This window comes from Triplophysa rosa, linkage group LG4 (assembly GCF_024868665.1).
Source record: "Triplophysa rosa linkage group LG4, Trosa_1v2, whole genome shotgun sequence".
In the NCBI taxonomy this organism is placed as follows: Eukaryota; Metazoa; Chordata; class Actinopteri; order Cypriniformes; family Nemacheilidae; genus Triplophysa; species Triplophysa rosa.
The window spans coordinates 4,969,448-4,983,478 of NC_079893.1; the positions used below are offsets into that span (position 1 = coordinate 4,969,448).

At 35.9% G+C, this 14,031-nt stretch overlaps 1 protein-coding gene across 2 annotated transcripts; it reads right to left on the reverse strand.

Moving 5' to 3' along the window:
- Nucleotides 1-159: 159 nt before the first annotated feature.
- On the reverse strand, nt 160-9,555 carry grapb (GRB2 related adaptor protein b). 2 transcript variants are annotated; one of them, XM_057331011.1, is made up of 5 exons: nt 9,201-9,230; nt 7,668-7,751; nt 6,651-6,770; nt 1,648-1,816; nt 160-1,440 (listed from the first exon to the last, which is right to left on the reverse strand). In XM_057331011.1, exons 2-5 carry the CDS (start codon nt 7,736-7,738, stop codon nt 1,261-1,263), a joined length of 540 nt encoding a protein of 179 aa, XP_057186994.1. In that variant the 5' UTR covers nt 7,739-7,751; nt 9,201-9,230; the 3' UTR covers nt 160-1,260. The 2 variants fall into 2 exon arrangements, with proteins under 2 accessions (XP_057186994.1, XP_057186993.1); XM_057331010.1 differs by having other exon boundaries at nt 167-1,440; nt 7,654-7,751; nt 9,201-9,555.
- Nucleotides 9,556-14,031: the final 4,476 nt, after the last annotated feature.

Sequence of the window (14,031 nt, forward strand, 5' to 3'; positions counted from 1 at the left end):
ACTATTTATTTTACATATCAGACATTTAAATGAAATGTTTGATATCAAGAGATTTATTAGCAAGAAAGTTTAATTAATTTAATAACTGTAATTATTTGTATTTAATTGCTTGGTATTGCTTACAGTCCTTTAATGAACAACAAGGAGGATCCAACATTAGTTTATTTTTTCATAAAATCATGAGTCGGTGGACTTCCTGAACACAGACATACACGTACTGTATATTCCCAATGAAAACCCCATCAAATATCTAGTTATAAATTACTAGAAAAAACATATTATTATATAATATTAAGAACAGGAAATAAATTATTTAACAAAGATAATTGTTTAATTTATTTAACAACTTGAGTATATTTGCTGAGTTGATGTGTGAATCAGCATGTTTGGGAATTTAGATAAATGATTGCATAATAATTTTGTTTGTTCACTGAAATGTTAGTGTTTGCTAACTAAATTACAGTAATACAATAAAAACAATGACTAAAATATTTAATTGTAGTCTGTTTCTGATGGAATCAATCACACTGAACAATAAGACTAAGACAATAAATAATAAAGCAAATCAACATCAGATATAAAATTTATTTTCTTAAAGGGACTGTTCACCCGATTCTTTCATGTCATTCCAAACCTGTATGACTTTCTTCTGCAGAACACAAAGAAGATATATTTTGAAGAACACTGGTAACCAAACAACATATACTTCAATTATAAGGACACAAAACCACTAAGACATTTCTCAAAATAACTTCTTATGTTTCACAGAAGAAAGAGTCATATACAGGTTTTGAATGACATGAGGATGAATAAATGATGTCGGATATGTCCATTGCACTTCATAAGGGAAGTGAAGGTCGGGTCCTCCACTGACCTTAAAGATGCTTTGGTCATGCACGACTGTATTTGTGGAACTTGGAAGTGAGGATGAGCCGCTATTAGATCGTGAGTCTAACAAGGTGTTTCCGATCTCAAACCTCCATTTAAAATGATTTCAGAATGAACTGCAAACCTCAGGTGATGGTTAATCAATGAGCAAATAGTAAGTCATTGACTGGTCATTTGTTTTGGTTCTTGAGATGTTACACGCTACCATTGCCCTCTGATTGGTTAACAGTTAGTAACAAAGAGGTAAGTCAAACCCGTTACAACAAACCTTAGTCAGGGCTGTTAAACCTTTACAAAGAATGAGCGAAATTAATAGGAATTAATGAATATGTCTGAGACTTCCAGGGAATGAAGTTGGTGACAAGCTGAAGTTCAGTGGTAAATTGGCTGCACGTACTCCGGTGGGAACACACCCACTCTGCCGCGGCACCGCCCCCTCCAGCACTGGGCATCCGCACAGTCGAGCAGGTCGATGACATCACCGCGCAGGAAACGCAGGTGAGTCGGATGATGAGGTGTGAAGTCGAAGAGCGCGTGGGCGTGACGTGGCCCCTGGGACAGAAACACATGTCAGAGATCTACAGTATCAAGTTTATTTTGGTCCTCGACCAACATTCCTATCAAACGAACACAGTCCTGAACTCTATCCGTATATACAAAGCTTAAACTTGACCTTAAATCTAACCCTAAAATCGGATGTTTGGTTGAGAAACATGAAATTACGGTCACCATGTGGTGATGTGTTTAAGTTCTTCTTACAGGTAGTGAGCATTCGGGCTCTTGAAGGAAGACGGTCCTCTCTCTGGCAATACTGTTGATTTTGTAAAAATTCACCAGTTGGTTGAGGGAGCTGAAGACTTCGTCCCATATAAAGTACTGACCCAGTCCGTCCTTCAACACTTTAAAGTGCTGCACGTGGTCTCCGTAACTAGTGAGAAAGAAAAAGAAAGTGTAAAAGTTGAAGATAAGGGAGTAAATCTTGGCTCGACTTACCAGATGAATCTGGAAGATAAGAATGTCATAATGTGGGTGATCAAAGATTTGGACCGATACATCAGTCAGTTCTCAAAATAATCTGGAGTCACCCAAATACAATGTTAATAAGTTTGATAATATCAAATAAAACTCTGAACAAGTCTGTGCTGGTGAGATGTGAAAATGATCATTTATGCTACATTAAAAAGTATGTTCCCCCATTCACTTCTATTGTATGGACATAAAACCAATTCAAGTGAATGGGTGCCGGTTAAGAAAGTCATACAGGTTTGAAATAAGAGGGTGAGTAAAGGTCTTTGCACATACAGTCCGAAATTTTCGAATGCGTTTTTTCGTATTCGGCTCTTGTTTGTACGGTGTCTCTGAATTGTTAAAAAAGGCCACTCAAAATGCTTGACGGATGCGAAAAACGCATAAAATCGAACCCGGTCCGAATTTTTTTATGACAGACGAAAATATCGGAGGCAGTGTGTAAATGCGATTGACACAACGTGAGGTCGTATTTATTTTTTAACGTGTGGAAATTTCGGACGCAAATTTCGGACTCAACGTGCAATGGGCTTAAATGATGACAGAATTTCCATTTTTGGGTGAACTATTCGGATGAATTATTAGTTTGGAGTATACACAATTTAATATAACGTGAAGTTTAGCAATAACAATGCAACCACATATAAAAAGCACCAAACACAAACAGCAACCCAGGATGACACTGGACCGATTTTAAACACAGAGACGTTCACATGCAAAAACATTATTACACAGCAGGTACAATTCAATTCAGTTCAGATGTCTTGTATAGCGTTTCAAAAATGCAAGTTTTACTTCAAAACCAGACTAGTAGCAAATTATTATAATGAAGAAAATATACATAATAATAATATAATAATTAAGAGACAATTGATTTTTTTTGTTAGTTTTTCTGAATTTACTATTCAAAGATGTGTTAAGGTGAAATGATCATTTTTGTTTCATTCTGTGAACTACTAACAATATATCTCCCAAATTTCAAATAAATATTTTGTTTCTATTTGCAGAAAACGAAACCTGGAGAAACAGGTGAAAATAACAGAAAAGATGCTCTACATATTTTCAGACCTCAAATGCTGCAAAGAAAGCAAGCTCATTTTCACTTTTAAGCAGTAATATTTCTACACTTATTTTTTTTATCCCATTTATAATTTGTCTTGTCATGCAGTCAGTCTTTCACATTGCTGTTGGATGACTTTATGTCACTCCTGAAGTTTGATTTTGTTGAAATTCAACAGACACTGGACTGGAATGGCCACAATACATCTAGAAATGCTGCTTAAATGAAAATTTATAAAAGTCTTTTTTATTTATTTTTTCTTCGGCTGTATATAAAGTTGTATCACTTTAATCCAACTTCAAAAACTAATGTCACCATAAATTATTAAAGCATTTTTTATTTAAAAAGGAAAGTCTGACGTTAATCTTTATCCAAAAAAAACCACATTTAAAACCAGCTTTTAATTGTTTCTGGCTTGCCGAGAAATATGTAAGCGCTGATGCACACCCAGTGCCTGTGGCATGTCTTCAATCACATGTGGACTGCACCCTACCACACCTGCTCTTAATACGGGCTCACATATACACAGAAATGTCAGTCACCCACACAGAGCTACACACTCCACTCTGCTTGTTCAGACAGAAACACTGTAACAGAATGAGGAATTGCCTCAAGGATGTGGATCTGTGTGTGTGTTTGTGAGTAATGTTTGTCACACAACAAAAGGCACGTTTAGGAAAAGCAGGCTGGGTCACTCATCACAATACAATACACTTTGCATAAGTTAATAAATCACAAACACACAATTCTCTCGCAACGGTCATCTGATTTTTTGCCAGCGTTTGGATTAATAGGCCAAATAGAAAATGAATCGCATTGAGTTGATCTCTTTAGGTTCAAATCACTTCAATGCGTCGCATACCTTTCAAAGAGCTTTGTGCATTTCTTTCTTTAATCATAAATCATTTAGATTAAAATTGATTTGGATTGTACATATTTATTAGTGCTGTCAACTGATACAAAAATAACTAATCGATTAATCACGATTATTCCAAATTCAGATAAATCAGATTGAACGGTTTCATTGGATGCACGGTCCTGGACCGGAGTTAGCTTCCAGTCTGTGTTTGGTTATAGGTCTAGCTAATGGCTAGTAATATAGCAATTTATTTGAGATTTAATTATATATTAATATTTTATATATTATTTATATATATATATATATATATTGTATTAAAAAAGTTATTGATTCTTTGTGGAGGTCTTCCAGAAGTTACGTTTGGGCCACATAACGTTTGTTTATGTTGTTGCCGCTGAGACTGTCTATACGTTCAACACTGCATTTGCAAATTAATGTTGAAAAACAAAACAAAGACAAACCAGTGCGGATGTAATTGTAATCTGCAGTCTAATATCTAGTACGATCTCAGTCTACTTGATATTGACCTGATATCAACATCATCAAACATTTTAGCTTTTAAAATGTGCTCGTGCAATGTTTCTTTACAGTAACTTCAATGCATTGACTCATTTTTAAGTGGCCTGTAGTGTTCAAATATGTATTGAGGTCACTGTATACATTCAAACAGATTACATTATTTTTAACGGCAAGCATATCTGATTAATACCTCTTTTATTTATAGCTCGTAGAAATCTTCATTTAGAGCACTTTGCTTTAGACCTCTGAAGATCTGACCTAAAATATGTGACAGAAAATGAAATCAATGAAACCAACCAGGGCATGTATTGTGTTAGCAGCATAAAGCTTCCTAACAAGCTCTAGAACCTCAGGCCAGCACAGATGTTTCTGTTTGTGTTTACATGAGTATAACAGAGCAAAAAGAAATGAAGAGGAGAGAAAGACTAATATGTGGTTCTAATAGCAAATGGATAACATAAAAATATGAAATATAGACAGTTTCAGTGGCAAACAACACAAACAAACGTTAAGGGATAGTTCACCCAAAAATGAAAATTCTGTCATGAATTACTCACTCTCAAGTTAGGACAAACCTGTATACATTTATTTGTTTGGTTGAACAGAGAGAAAGGTATTTGGACGAATGTTTGTAACCGAACAGTTCTTGGACCCCATTGACTACCATAGAAGGAAAAATTACAATTGTAGTCAAAAGTGCCCCAGAACTGTTCTGTTCTATATCTTTTTTTCTGTCAACAGTTCCTACTATGGTAGTCAATGGGGTCCAAGAACTGTTTGGTTATAAGCGTTCTTCCAAATATCTTTCTCTGTGTTCATCTGAACTTAGAAAATTATACAGATTTAGAACTACTCGAAGAATCAATTGAGTAGTTTTAATTTTATTTAATATAATTTAATATAATTTAATATATGGTTATAATATAACCAAACACAGACCTACTTCGGGCAAGCGAGTGCATCCGATGAAACCGTCTATAGATAACAATAAGGAAGCCTACAGTTTATAAAACACCCTAACATTTAACTTATAACACACATATGTATTTTTTACGTTGCAATTAGGCATTATTATAATATCTATTTTTGCTTACACCCTTAAAGAGCGTAACTGTAAAGGGTAAGCATTATCCTGTAGTATAACTAAATATATGATTATTATCATCAAAAGTAAATATATGATTATTATCACCATAAGTACATTTTTAAACTTTACATAGAAAATGTAAAAAGTAGAGCTAGAAATACAACATGCTGTGCACCACCTGGGGTTTTCTGTAAGGATAAGTGTAAAAACATCCCTTAACTTTGCAGAGTGGCCATGATGTACGATGGACCTTTAGATCAGAGGTTTGGTTCCCAAACTGTGGAGTGCGCCCCTCAAGTGGGTAGCACAGGGGAATAAGGTGACTCACGCAAGTCACTTGACTGTTGGGTTTGGAAAGGCGCTATATAAATAAAAATTAATATTATTATTATGTTGTGGTGCATTACAGTTAAAACACTGAACATGGGCAGAATAAAACCCCTGGTTCATCTGTGCTGTAAATGCGCTGGTGTCACATCCGTGAAAGCACAATAAATGTCATTGTTACGTTTCTTAATAAACTTTTTGTCTAATGCACTGCAATAGAGAAGTGACTTGGTGGGTCATGACTTTACAAACAGCCTTTATTTTATATAACTCATTACTCCATGACTTATTTTGAAAACCAAAGCACACCCACATATCAGCTCTGAGAGCTCGAAGCGTTCTAATATTTTTCACCCACTTACTTTTGGCCGTATGTATATGACATGATTTTAAAAAATGCATCGATAATAGAGGTATCACTACACGTATATTAAGATTATCACATAAAAAAAACTATTTAGAACTTTTCCTAAATACATGTACAAATATACTGTTGTATTGCTTAAAAGTGAATATGAACTATTTGATGTCTGAAAAAATGCATCTTATCTATTTTCTTAGCCCACATGACATTTCAAATGCTTCAAAGCATCTAAAGGAGTACTTCAGAGTTCTGAACTGTTTAAATAGGTTTCAGAGAGCTGGAAGCAAAGAGATTACATCACAGCCGCTCTAATTAAAGTACGTTAATGAAGAACCAGATAGGGTAACAAGGACATAAGTTAACACACACACACACACACACACACGCAAGTTCAATCATGTTACTGATATTTGTAGCATATGTAGGGAATAAAACAAGCTTTTATAATTAACACAGTACATGAAGTGCAAGCGTTTGTGGTCTCTTGTGTATAGGTTTCATTTTAAGGGCTGTATCTAACCTGACAGACACTGAGAATTCTCCAGGAGTGCTCTCGCTGTCCCTGATAAGAAACGCTCCACACTCCAGAGGTCTCAGACGGTTTTCTGCATCCAGACGTGAAATTCCTCCCACGAACCACCTGTGAAATACATGATCATCACTTCGCACTTCATTGTCATAAATTAAAAGGGGTCTACTGTATACAATTTTTTAAACCAAATTGGTTTGTTTGGTTTTTCGTTTTGTAATTGTCTCACTGGTTGTTTTTATAAAGTAAACATTCATAGATGAATGGCAAGACATATATAAGCTACATATGGTTTTACACTTTCAGCAAATTCTTCAGCACCTATATTCTTTGTGTGGAAATTTATGCACACTCAAGTTTTTATATCTTTTTAAATATATGGTTTTTTTTTCCCGTAATGCAATAGTCATTGTCATTTTATTATGGGAATTTTATCTGACTCATCCTTTAAAGCTCTGAATGAATGGTAGGTAGAAAGGCATGAACTTCTCTTTTGAGGTCAAGACACAGCATGTCTACTGGGATTTGCTTTGGATTTCGACTTTGTCTGTCTGACGAAGTGTCTGTCTGTCTGTCATCCAGGTTGAAGAACTGCATGGTAAGGGATTTTAAAAACATCCCTACATAGCAATCTCATTCCAAGTCACGCCGGAAGGGCAAACCCACAGTTGTTGAGTCACAGAGAGGTTATATGCCAGGGACTTCCCAAAATTGGACGACAAATGAAGCCATTTGGTTAGGCAGCATTGCTTGGGATGACCCAGATTCATACAACGTGAATATATGGCATTTAACCGTTTTACAAGTCTAACCATAAACTACCTCTGATGTCGCAGTAGATTAGATGTGCACCATGTAGATCAAGGCTGGGACTGTGACAATAACCATCTGTTGAAACTCATCAAAACATAAATCTTTTTGATAGATGTTAAATACAAAAGTATGAGTTCCTTCAAAGTAGTTGTGGTTCCATCTACGTGTGTGTGATACTTACGCATGAGGTCTTACATTGATATAGTTCTTCGGTACATATCCTCGGATGCCCTGCAGCTCAGCTGTGTACCAGTTTGGATCGTCATCCATGTTTGTGACCTAAGATGGACAAGATCACACAAGTTTTAGTGGATTTAATGGGTGTAATGTGAATTGTATTGATTTTAATGGAAACTATAATGGGCTCTTCTGGTATTGTTTTTGGGTTCCGTAGAGAATGTGAAGCAGACGTCACGCCCTATGTTGCAGTGGCGCCGCCATCTTGGGAGGATAATACTCCACTGCTATTATTGTTTTGATTTGTACTGTTACTTGTTTTGTTTGATATATGGTGAAATCGAAAGTGAATGAACCACGGGCTTTTCCTGAACTACTCTGCGTAAACTATTGCAGTTTTTAACACAACAAGACCGACCTACCATAGTCATATTTCCTAATCAAATAAGAAAATAAAACACTGCATTGAACGCACTAGCAGCCATCCTCCCAAAATGGTGCAACATTTAACGCGGCGTGACGTCGATTAACAAGCTCTATTGGTGGGATGAAATCGGGCAGATATGAACTAATGGAACACCATGAAATCCTACTGGAATAAGGCCCAAAAACAAACTACAAAAATAATTTTGTAATGGTTTTAATGGCTGACACATAATGGTTTATATTAGTTTTGTGGTGGAAACCATTCACAAAGCAAAGTTGCCAAAAACAACTGCTGAAATGCAGCGTTCCCCAGGACAAACCAATATTTTAAAAACTATCTCAGCTTCCTGTTTTCCATATATGGACTGTCCTGTAAACGCGCAAAGATTTGGACAACTTTGTCTTTATGTATTAATTCTGTGCAATATAATTTAAAATGTGTTTAAAATTCTGACTCACGGTTTTAAGTTTTTGATTTACGCTTATTATATGTTTAAATATGCCCACAATACTTTTGGCAGGATTCTGATCCTATAGAAAGCGCCTCAAAGCGTTCTGGTGAGTAAAACAAGAAATATAACAGGTTGCATTTTTGTTTACATTTTACAAGGCTCATAACACCTGTTTCAGTGATAACCGGATAAAGACAACAGGTGTCTTGTCTTATTTAATCTATTTGATCTTATTTAAGCATATTTTTAAAATGTAGGCTAATGTTTTACTTAACGCTAAAACCATGGAACTTGTAGTCAAACCATAGTAACCACAAATTTGCCATTGTCTTGCGACAGTAACCATGGTGAGCAATAACAGACTACACTTTTAAATAAAGTGGTTATTATAAAACATAGAATTATAAAATATATAATAATTTAAAATATGATTTTTCTCAGGTAACTGCATTTCATTTGCTCTGCATTTGTAGTACAATACATTGAAGTCCTTTCAAGACGACCTTATGTAATGCTATTCACTTGACTATATGCCTAATGTAAGCAATACACATTTTTGGTTATCTCGATAATAGGCTGTGTTTGTAGAACACATATGAATCACACGTGCAGTATGAACAAGCATCCTCATAGTATCATTGTACACATGCAAACAGCACATGCTTGTACTCACCTTCAGGATGTCCCCCTTCTGAAAACTCAGCTCATCACATTCTGTCGCTCTGAAGCTGTAAACTGCTTCAGCCTCCATTGAAGAAAAAAAACGACTAGCAGCAATTGGCCTTGTAAATAAGAAAGTGTGAAGAGGCAGAGGAATGAAATGAGATGCCAGGGTAGAGAAACTGGTGAAATGATTAAAGATGATGAGATGTGGAGATGTATAATGGGGCGGGTGAATGAGTGGAATAATATGAAGAGGAATGATGAGAAGCCTTCTGGAAGGACAAAAACATTGAATGAACAACTGAGCAATCGTAGTGAATATGACAGAATATGAGAGAATGTGTGTGTTCGTGAGAGAGTGGGGGGTGTAGCGAGAGAGAGAGAGAGAGAGATTGAAAGGAGATCAGATTAGTACATCAAATACCTTATATTCAGTCATTATAACGCCTTAAAACATTTATATAATACACTACCGGTCATTTTTACAAACACATTTGACTGAATTTGTATCCTTTGGTCTTGGATCTTTTGATCTAAAGGTTATGCTGAAAGCCTCTTAAATTCGTTTTTTAAAAAGTGCCTACATGTGCATATTTTTACATAACTAAAATTTAAATGACTTTATAGATTTTAAAAATTGGCTTGCGTGGTGAATTAAAAGAAGCTTACACGTGCCCCAAGTACATGGGATTTTCCTCAGTGCTTATTAAAAAGCTTGCCAGGATTTGCCTCAGGATTTTGGATAAGAAAAGAGCTGCATATTCTGCGAACTACTTTAAAGGATCTATGTTATAAGGTAGTCTTGATTTGTTGAACATTATTCCCACATTTCTATTTGGTTATTTTGCCGTTTTGATGGAACTCAGTCCAACAATACAACCTTTATAAGAAACTTCTACTACATCTGTTTAGCTATATGCCTATGCAGGGCTGGAAATGGGGGAGGTGGGTAGACGGAGTCCAGGGAGTGAATTTTAAGGGGGGCATGGAATTCCACCTTAAAATGTAGACGATTTCCTTCTTTAATCCATAAGATGGCCTTCAAACGCTATGCAAATTTCATGGCTGTTTTTGCACTTACAGTTTAAAAATATAAATTTTGCCCAAACTAGAGTCCCCTCAGTGAATTTTGGACATTTCCTCCACTGGCTATGTGGATAAATATTATATGTAGGTTAAAGGTGCAGTGTGTGATAAGGATCTATTAAATGCAATATAATATGCATAACTTTGTCTTCAGAGGTGTATAAAGACCTTATATAATGAAGTGTTGTTTTTATTTCCTTAGAATACACACACCGTGGGTCTACTTACCAGGAATTCTCCATGTTGTTACTACAGTAGCCCTGAAAGGACAAACTGCTGAGGGCATTTCGTAAATACGTTATCTCCTAAGGCAAAAAATTAATAACATGACGACATCTTAATTCTGTGTCAGCCACCGTAGTGCTTCGAAAGAGAGAGGCGAGGGGTGGAGTGAGCCAAGATTACTTTTGCATCAAAACTTTCTTAGTGCATCTGTATTGAAAAATGTGCAGCTTTTAGCATGCTAACATACGCTATCTTGTTGTATGGTTGTCATGGCGATGGCACAGCTTTGATTCGCGGATGCGCAATGCTACTGCTTCTTCTGGCTGGGCTGGTTGCCATGACGACCCTGCAGGGGCTAAAAAGAGGAGATGCCCAGCAGAGAGGAGACTTTACACAACACTTTACCGGGTTTGTTACTCACGTGCACCCTACTGAGAACACATTCCTCCTGCATCATTCATGTGTTTTTTATCCTCTCCAGTGTGTTGAAAACATTGACACGGTGTTAATAATGTCAGGCATGCTTGGTCCTGCTCCTAGACATCTATCTTCCTGTCTAGAGGAACTTTATATTGCTCTGTGATTGCTCTTTTACAGCTCGGATCAACTTTGTATGCAAATCCGAAGGAGGAGAAATTCATAAAATCATACAAACGTTTAAATACAGTGTAGATGAGTAAAGAGTTACAAAGGTAGGGTGGAAAGCATAGCTCAATAAATAGGTTTTCATACTGAAATCTTGACTTGACAGATTTTGATATCTTGGCAGGCTTGGGGTAGTTTGTGACATTGTGAGGATCACATGTGAAAGCCTATAGAGGAGTTCTTGTTCAGAAACAATTGAGATCGAAAGAGATTCGATGTGTCTTCAAATGGGTGCTGTCCTCTCTAAAAAAAAACTTTGTTGAGACATTTGGATTAAAATGAAAACTAGACATAGGTGTGGACTTGGCACTTTAGTGGTTTGAAGGTTTTGAAGTGGTTTTCCATGGTTGAACTGAAGTAGGTCAGATCCCCAGGATCATGTCTAATCCCTCTTGATTTTGACAAATCATAACAAGACAGAAAACAACAATCTAAGTCTTTGGATGGATTATAGAGTTCTTGAAGCATCCTTCATCTGATTGGCTGAGAGGCACAGAGGACCTGTTCGCCCCGCCCTCCCCTGCGTGTCACGACAGTGGACCTATTGAGATGGAAAACTGGTCAATCTACCTGTCAGTCTGCTGGTGGAGGGTGACCTCATCTTCTTACGCCCTGGCAGCGAAGCTCCTACTGAGGTCAGGGGAATTCAGGTTAGCGCTTACATAACTCGGTTTGTTTTTATTAAAGATGGGAGAGTTTTTGGTTTCTCTTCAAGCCAGTGTCACCATTTTTGGATTCATTTCCTTATTCTATATTATGCTTGAAACCTAATGAAACTAATGACTTCCTCCTGAGAGTGAAAACAAGAGCACCCAGTTTCAGCTTTGACTGAGTTGAGATGTTCTCATTTTTTGTTTCTTCTCTGATTGACGGGGACAGGAAGAGGAACACCTCGTCCTGTCTCGCAGTGATGTGTTTAGTCACCTCTCCTCCCCCACCCATTGCCATTGGATAGCGAAAGGCCCCGCCCACATCGTTTGCTCCAACCACAACTCTACAGGGCAACAAAGACTCCAGCGAAGACTGAGGTGGTGCAGTAAGTTGATGGAAACAGCAAATCTGCATGTGACATGAACTAAGACAATTTCTCGGTTATGATTCACCTCAGGTGGTTCTCCCAAAATTGAATCGAAACGGATGACAACAACATTACATTAACAAACAGTATTAGTATAAAGTAATCAAATTGATGTGGGTGCCATAGCTTGAGTATCTAATAAGAAATGACTGAGATCACTGACCTTTAATTGCAGACGTGTTAGGGTAATCAGGGTTATTATAGTCAAATACAACTATTAAAGCATTTCTGTTCATTAGCAAATAAAAATTATTCAGAAACAGTTATTACAAAATTGTATGTAAAGTATGTTGCCTTAGCAATAAACTGGAATAAATTTGACCTCAGGCACTAAAATTATTAACCGGAAATACAATGCCAAATTAAAACTAAACTAATTAAATTGGAATTAAAAATATGTTAAACCTGTATAGAAATAATGAAAAATAAATTAATTTGTGCTGTCAAAATGATTAATTGCGATTTAACTCAATTAATCAATTGCAAAAGAAATGTGTGTTTATATAATATACTGTATGTGTGTGGCGTGTATATTTATATAAATGCACACACATACATGTGTATATATTTAAAAAAAAAATATATATATATATATATATATATAAATGTATATTTAAATATTATTTACATTATGTATGAATATGAATAGATATTTATCATATTTCTTAAATATTTAAATGTATGTTTGTGTACTTATATATACATATAAATGTGCACATCACACATATCGCCGCTGTCCTTCTGAAACCTCGTATTCATATTTCATGATTTCCTTGTTGCCATTAATCATTATTATTAGCCTTTATGTTTGTCACTGGGTTTTGCAAACATCTAACCAATAAAAACTATTTTAAAAAGTGCTTGTCAACTTACTGTATATAACAGTGTTTTTTTCATTTCCTAAAAAAATGTGGATTTGGATATCCAAGGTTTCAGAAGGACAGCTACGATATATTATATAAGCACAAAAATTTACTTTTGAATCGATTAATCGCGATTAATCGATTTGACAGCACTAAAATAAATTTATAAAGTAATAAAAACATACCTAATATTTAAAAAACATAAATGCCAATTCAATATATTATTAAAACTATAAAAAAACTAAATAAAAATATAAACTGTGCCCAGATCAGTTTAAGAGATCTCATAAGCAGTTTCTCATTCCTATGCGTTTGTTCATCTCTTATGTTAAAGAGAACAGGTTTTGCTGTAGCTGACAACACCATTGTGTTTCACTGATGTTCAAGTATCCTTCATGTATAGAAGTCATCTTTAAACTCTAGCTCATCTATCAGTCATAGAAAAGTAATCCAGGAGGAGGAATTATGAGTTTAAGTACTCAATATAGAATTACAGCTCATCTGAGTCAATGAATCATCTTGCAATGGCATGGCATACATCATCATAAACAATAGCAAATTATATCCTGCACACCACTATACACTTCAATATGCACTTTGTAACTGCTGCCTCAGGACGTTCACAAGAGCTGGATTCAATTTGGACTCAATTTGTCATGTCGTTTCATTAATATGGATCTTTTTCCATAAGTGTCTGAGCAGAGACCTGTGTCTGTTTTAGATAATGAGCGTTTCACCATGTGGCGTTTACTTGAGAGAGGCCCTGCGCTGCTTGTCCTGGTGAAACTCTTTGATTATTTCATTCATATGCATTGTTTTTATCATTGTGCATATACCATATACTCATGCCCTTGGCATTGCAAGCACCGGAAACAAAAAAATATTGTTATATGATGAGTGATGGTAACAGTTAGTAATACATGGTATTGTTTGATGGTATTTAC

What these genes read in the sequence shown, in the direction of transcription:
- grapb (XM_057331010.1), bottom strand. Translation starts at nt 9,278, where the DNA reads ATGGAGGCTGAAGCAGTTTACAGCTTCAGAGCGACAGAATGTGATGAG. An exon ending in ATCAATGTAAGACCTCATGC is followed by an intron (nt 6,771 to 7,653) that starts GTAAGTATCACA and finishes TGTATTTCACAG; the next exon opens with GTGGTTCGTGGGAGGAATTT. An exon ending in GAATTCTCAGTGTCTGTCAG is followed by an intron (nt 1,817 to 6,650) that starts GTTAGATACAGC and finishes CTTTCTCACTAG; the next exon opens with TTACGGAGACCACGTGCAGC.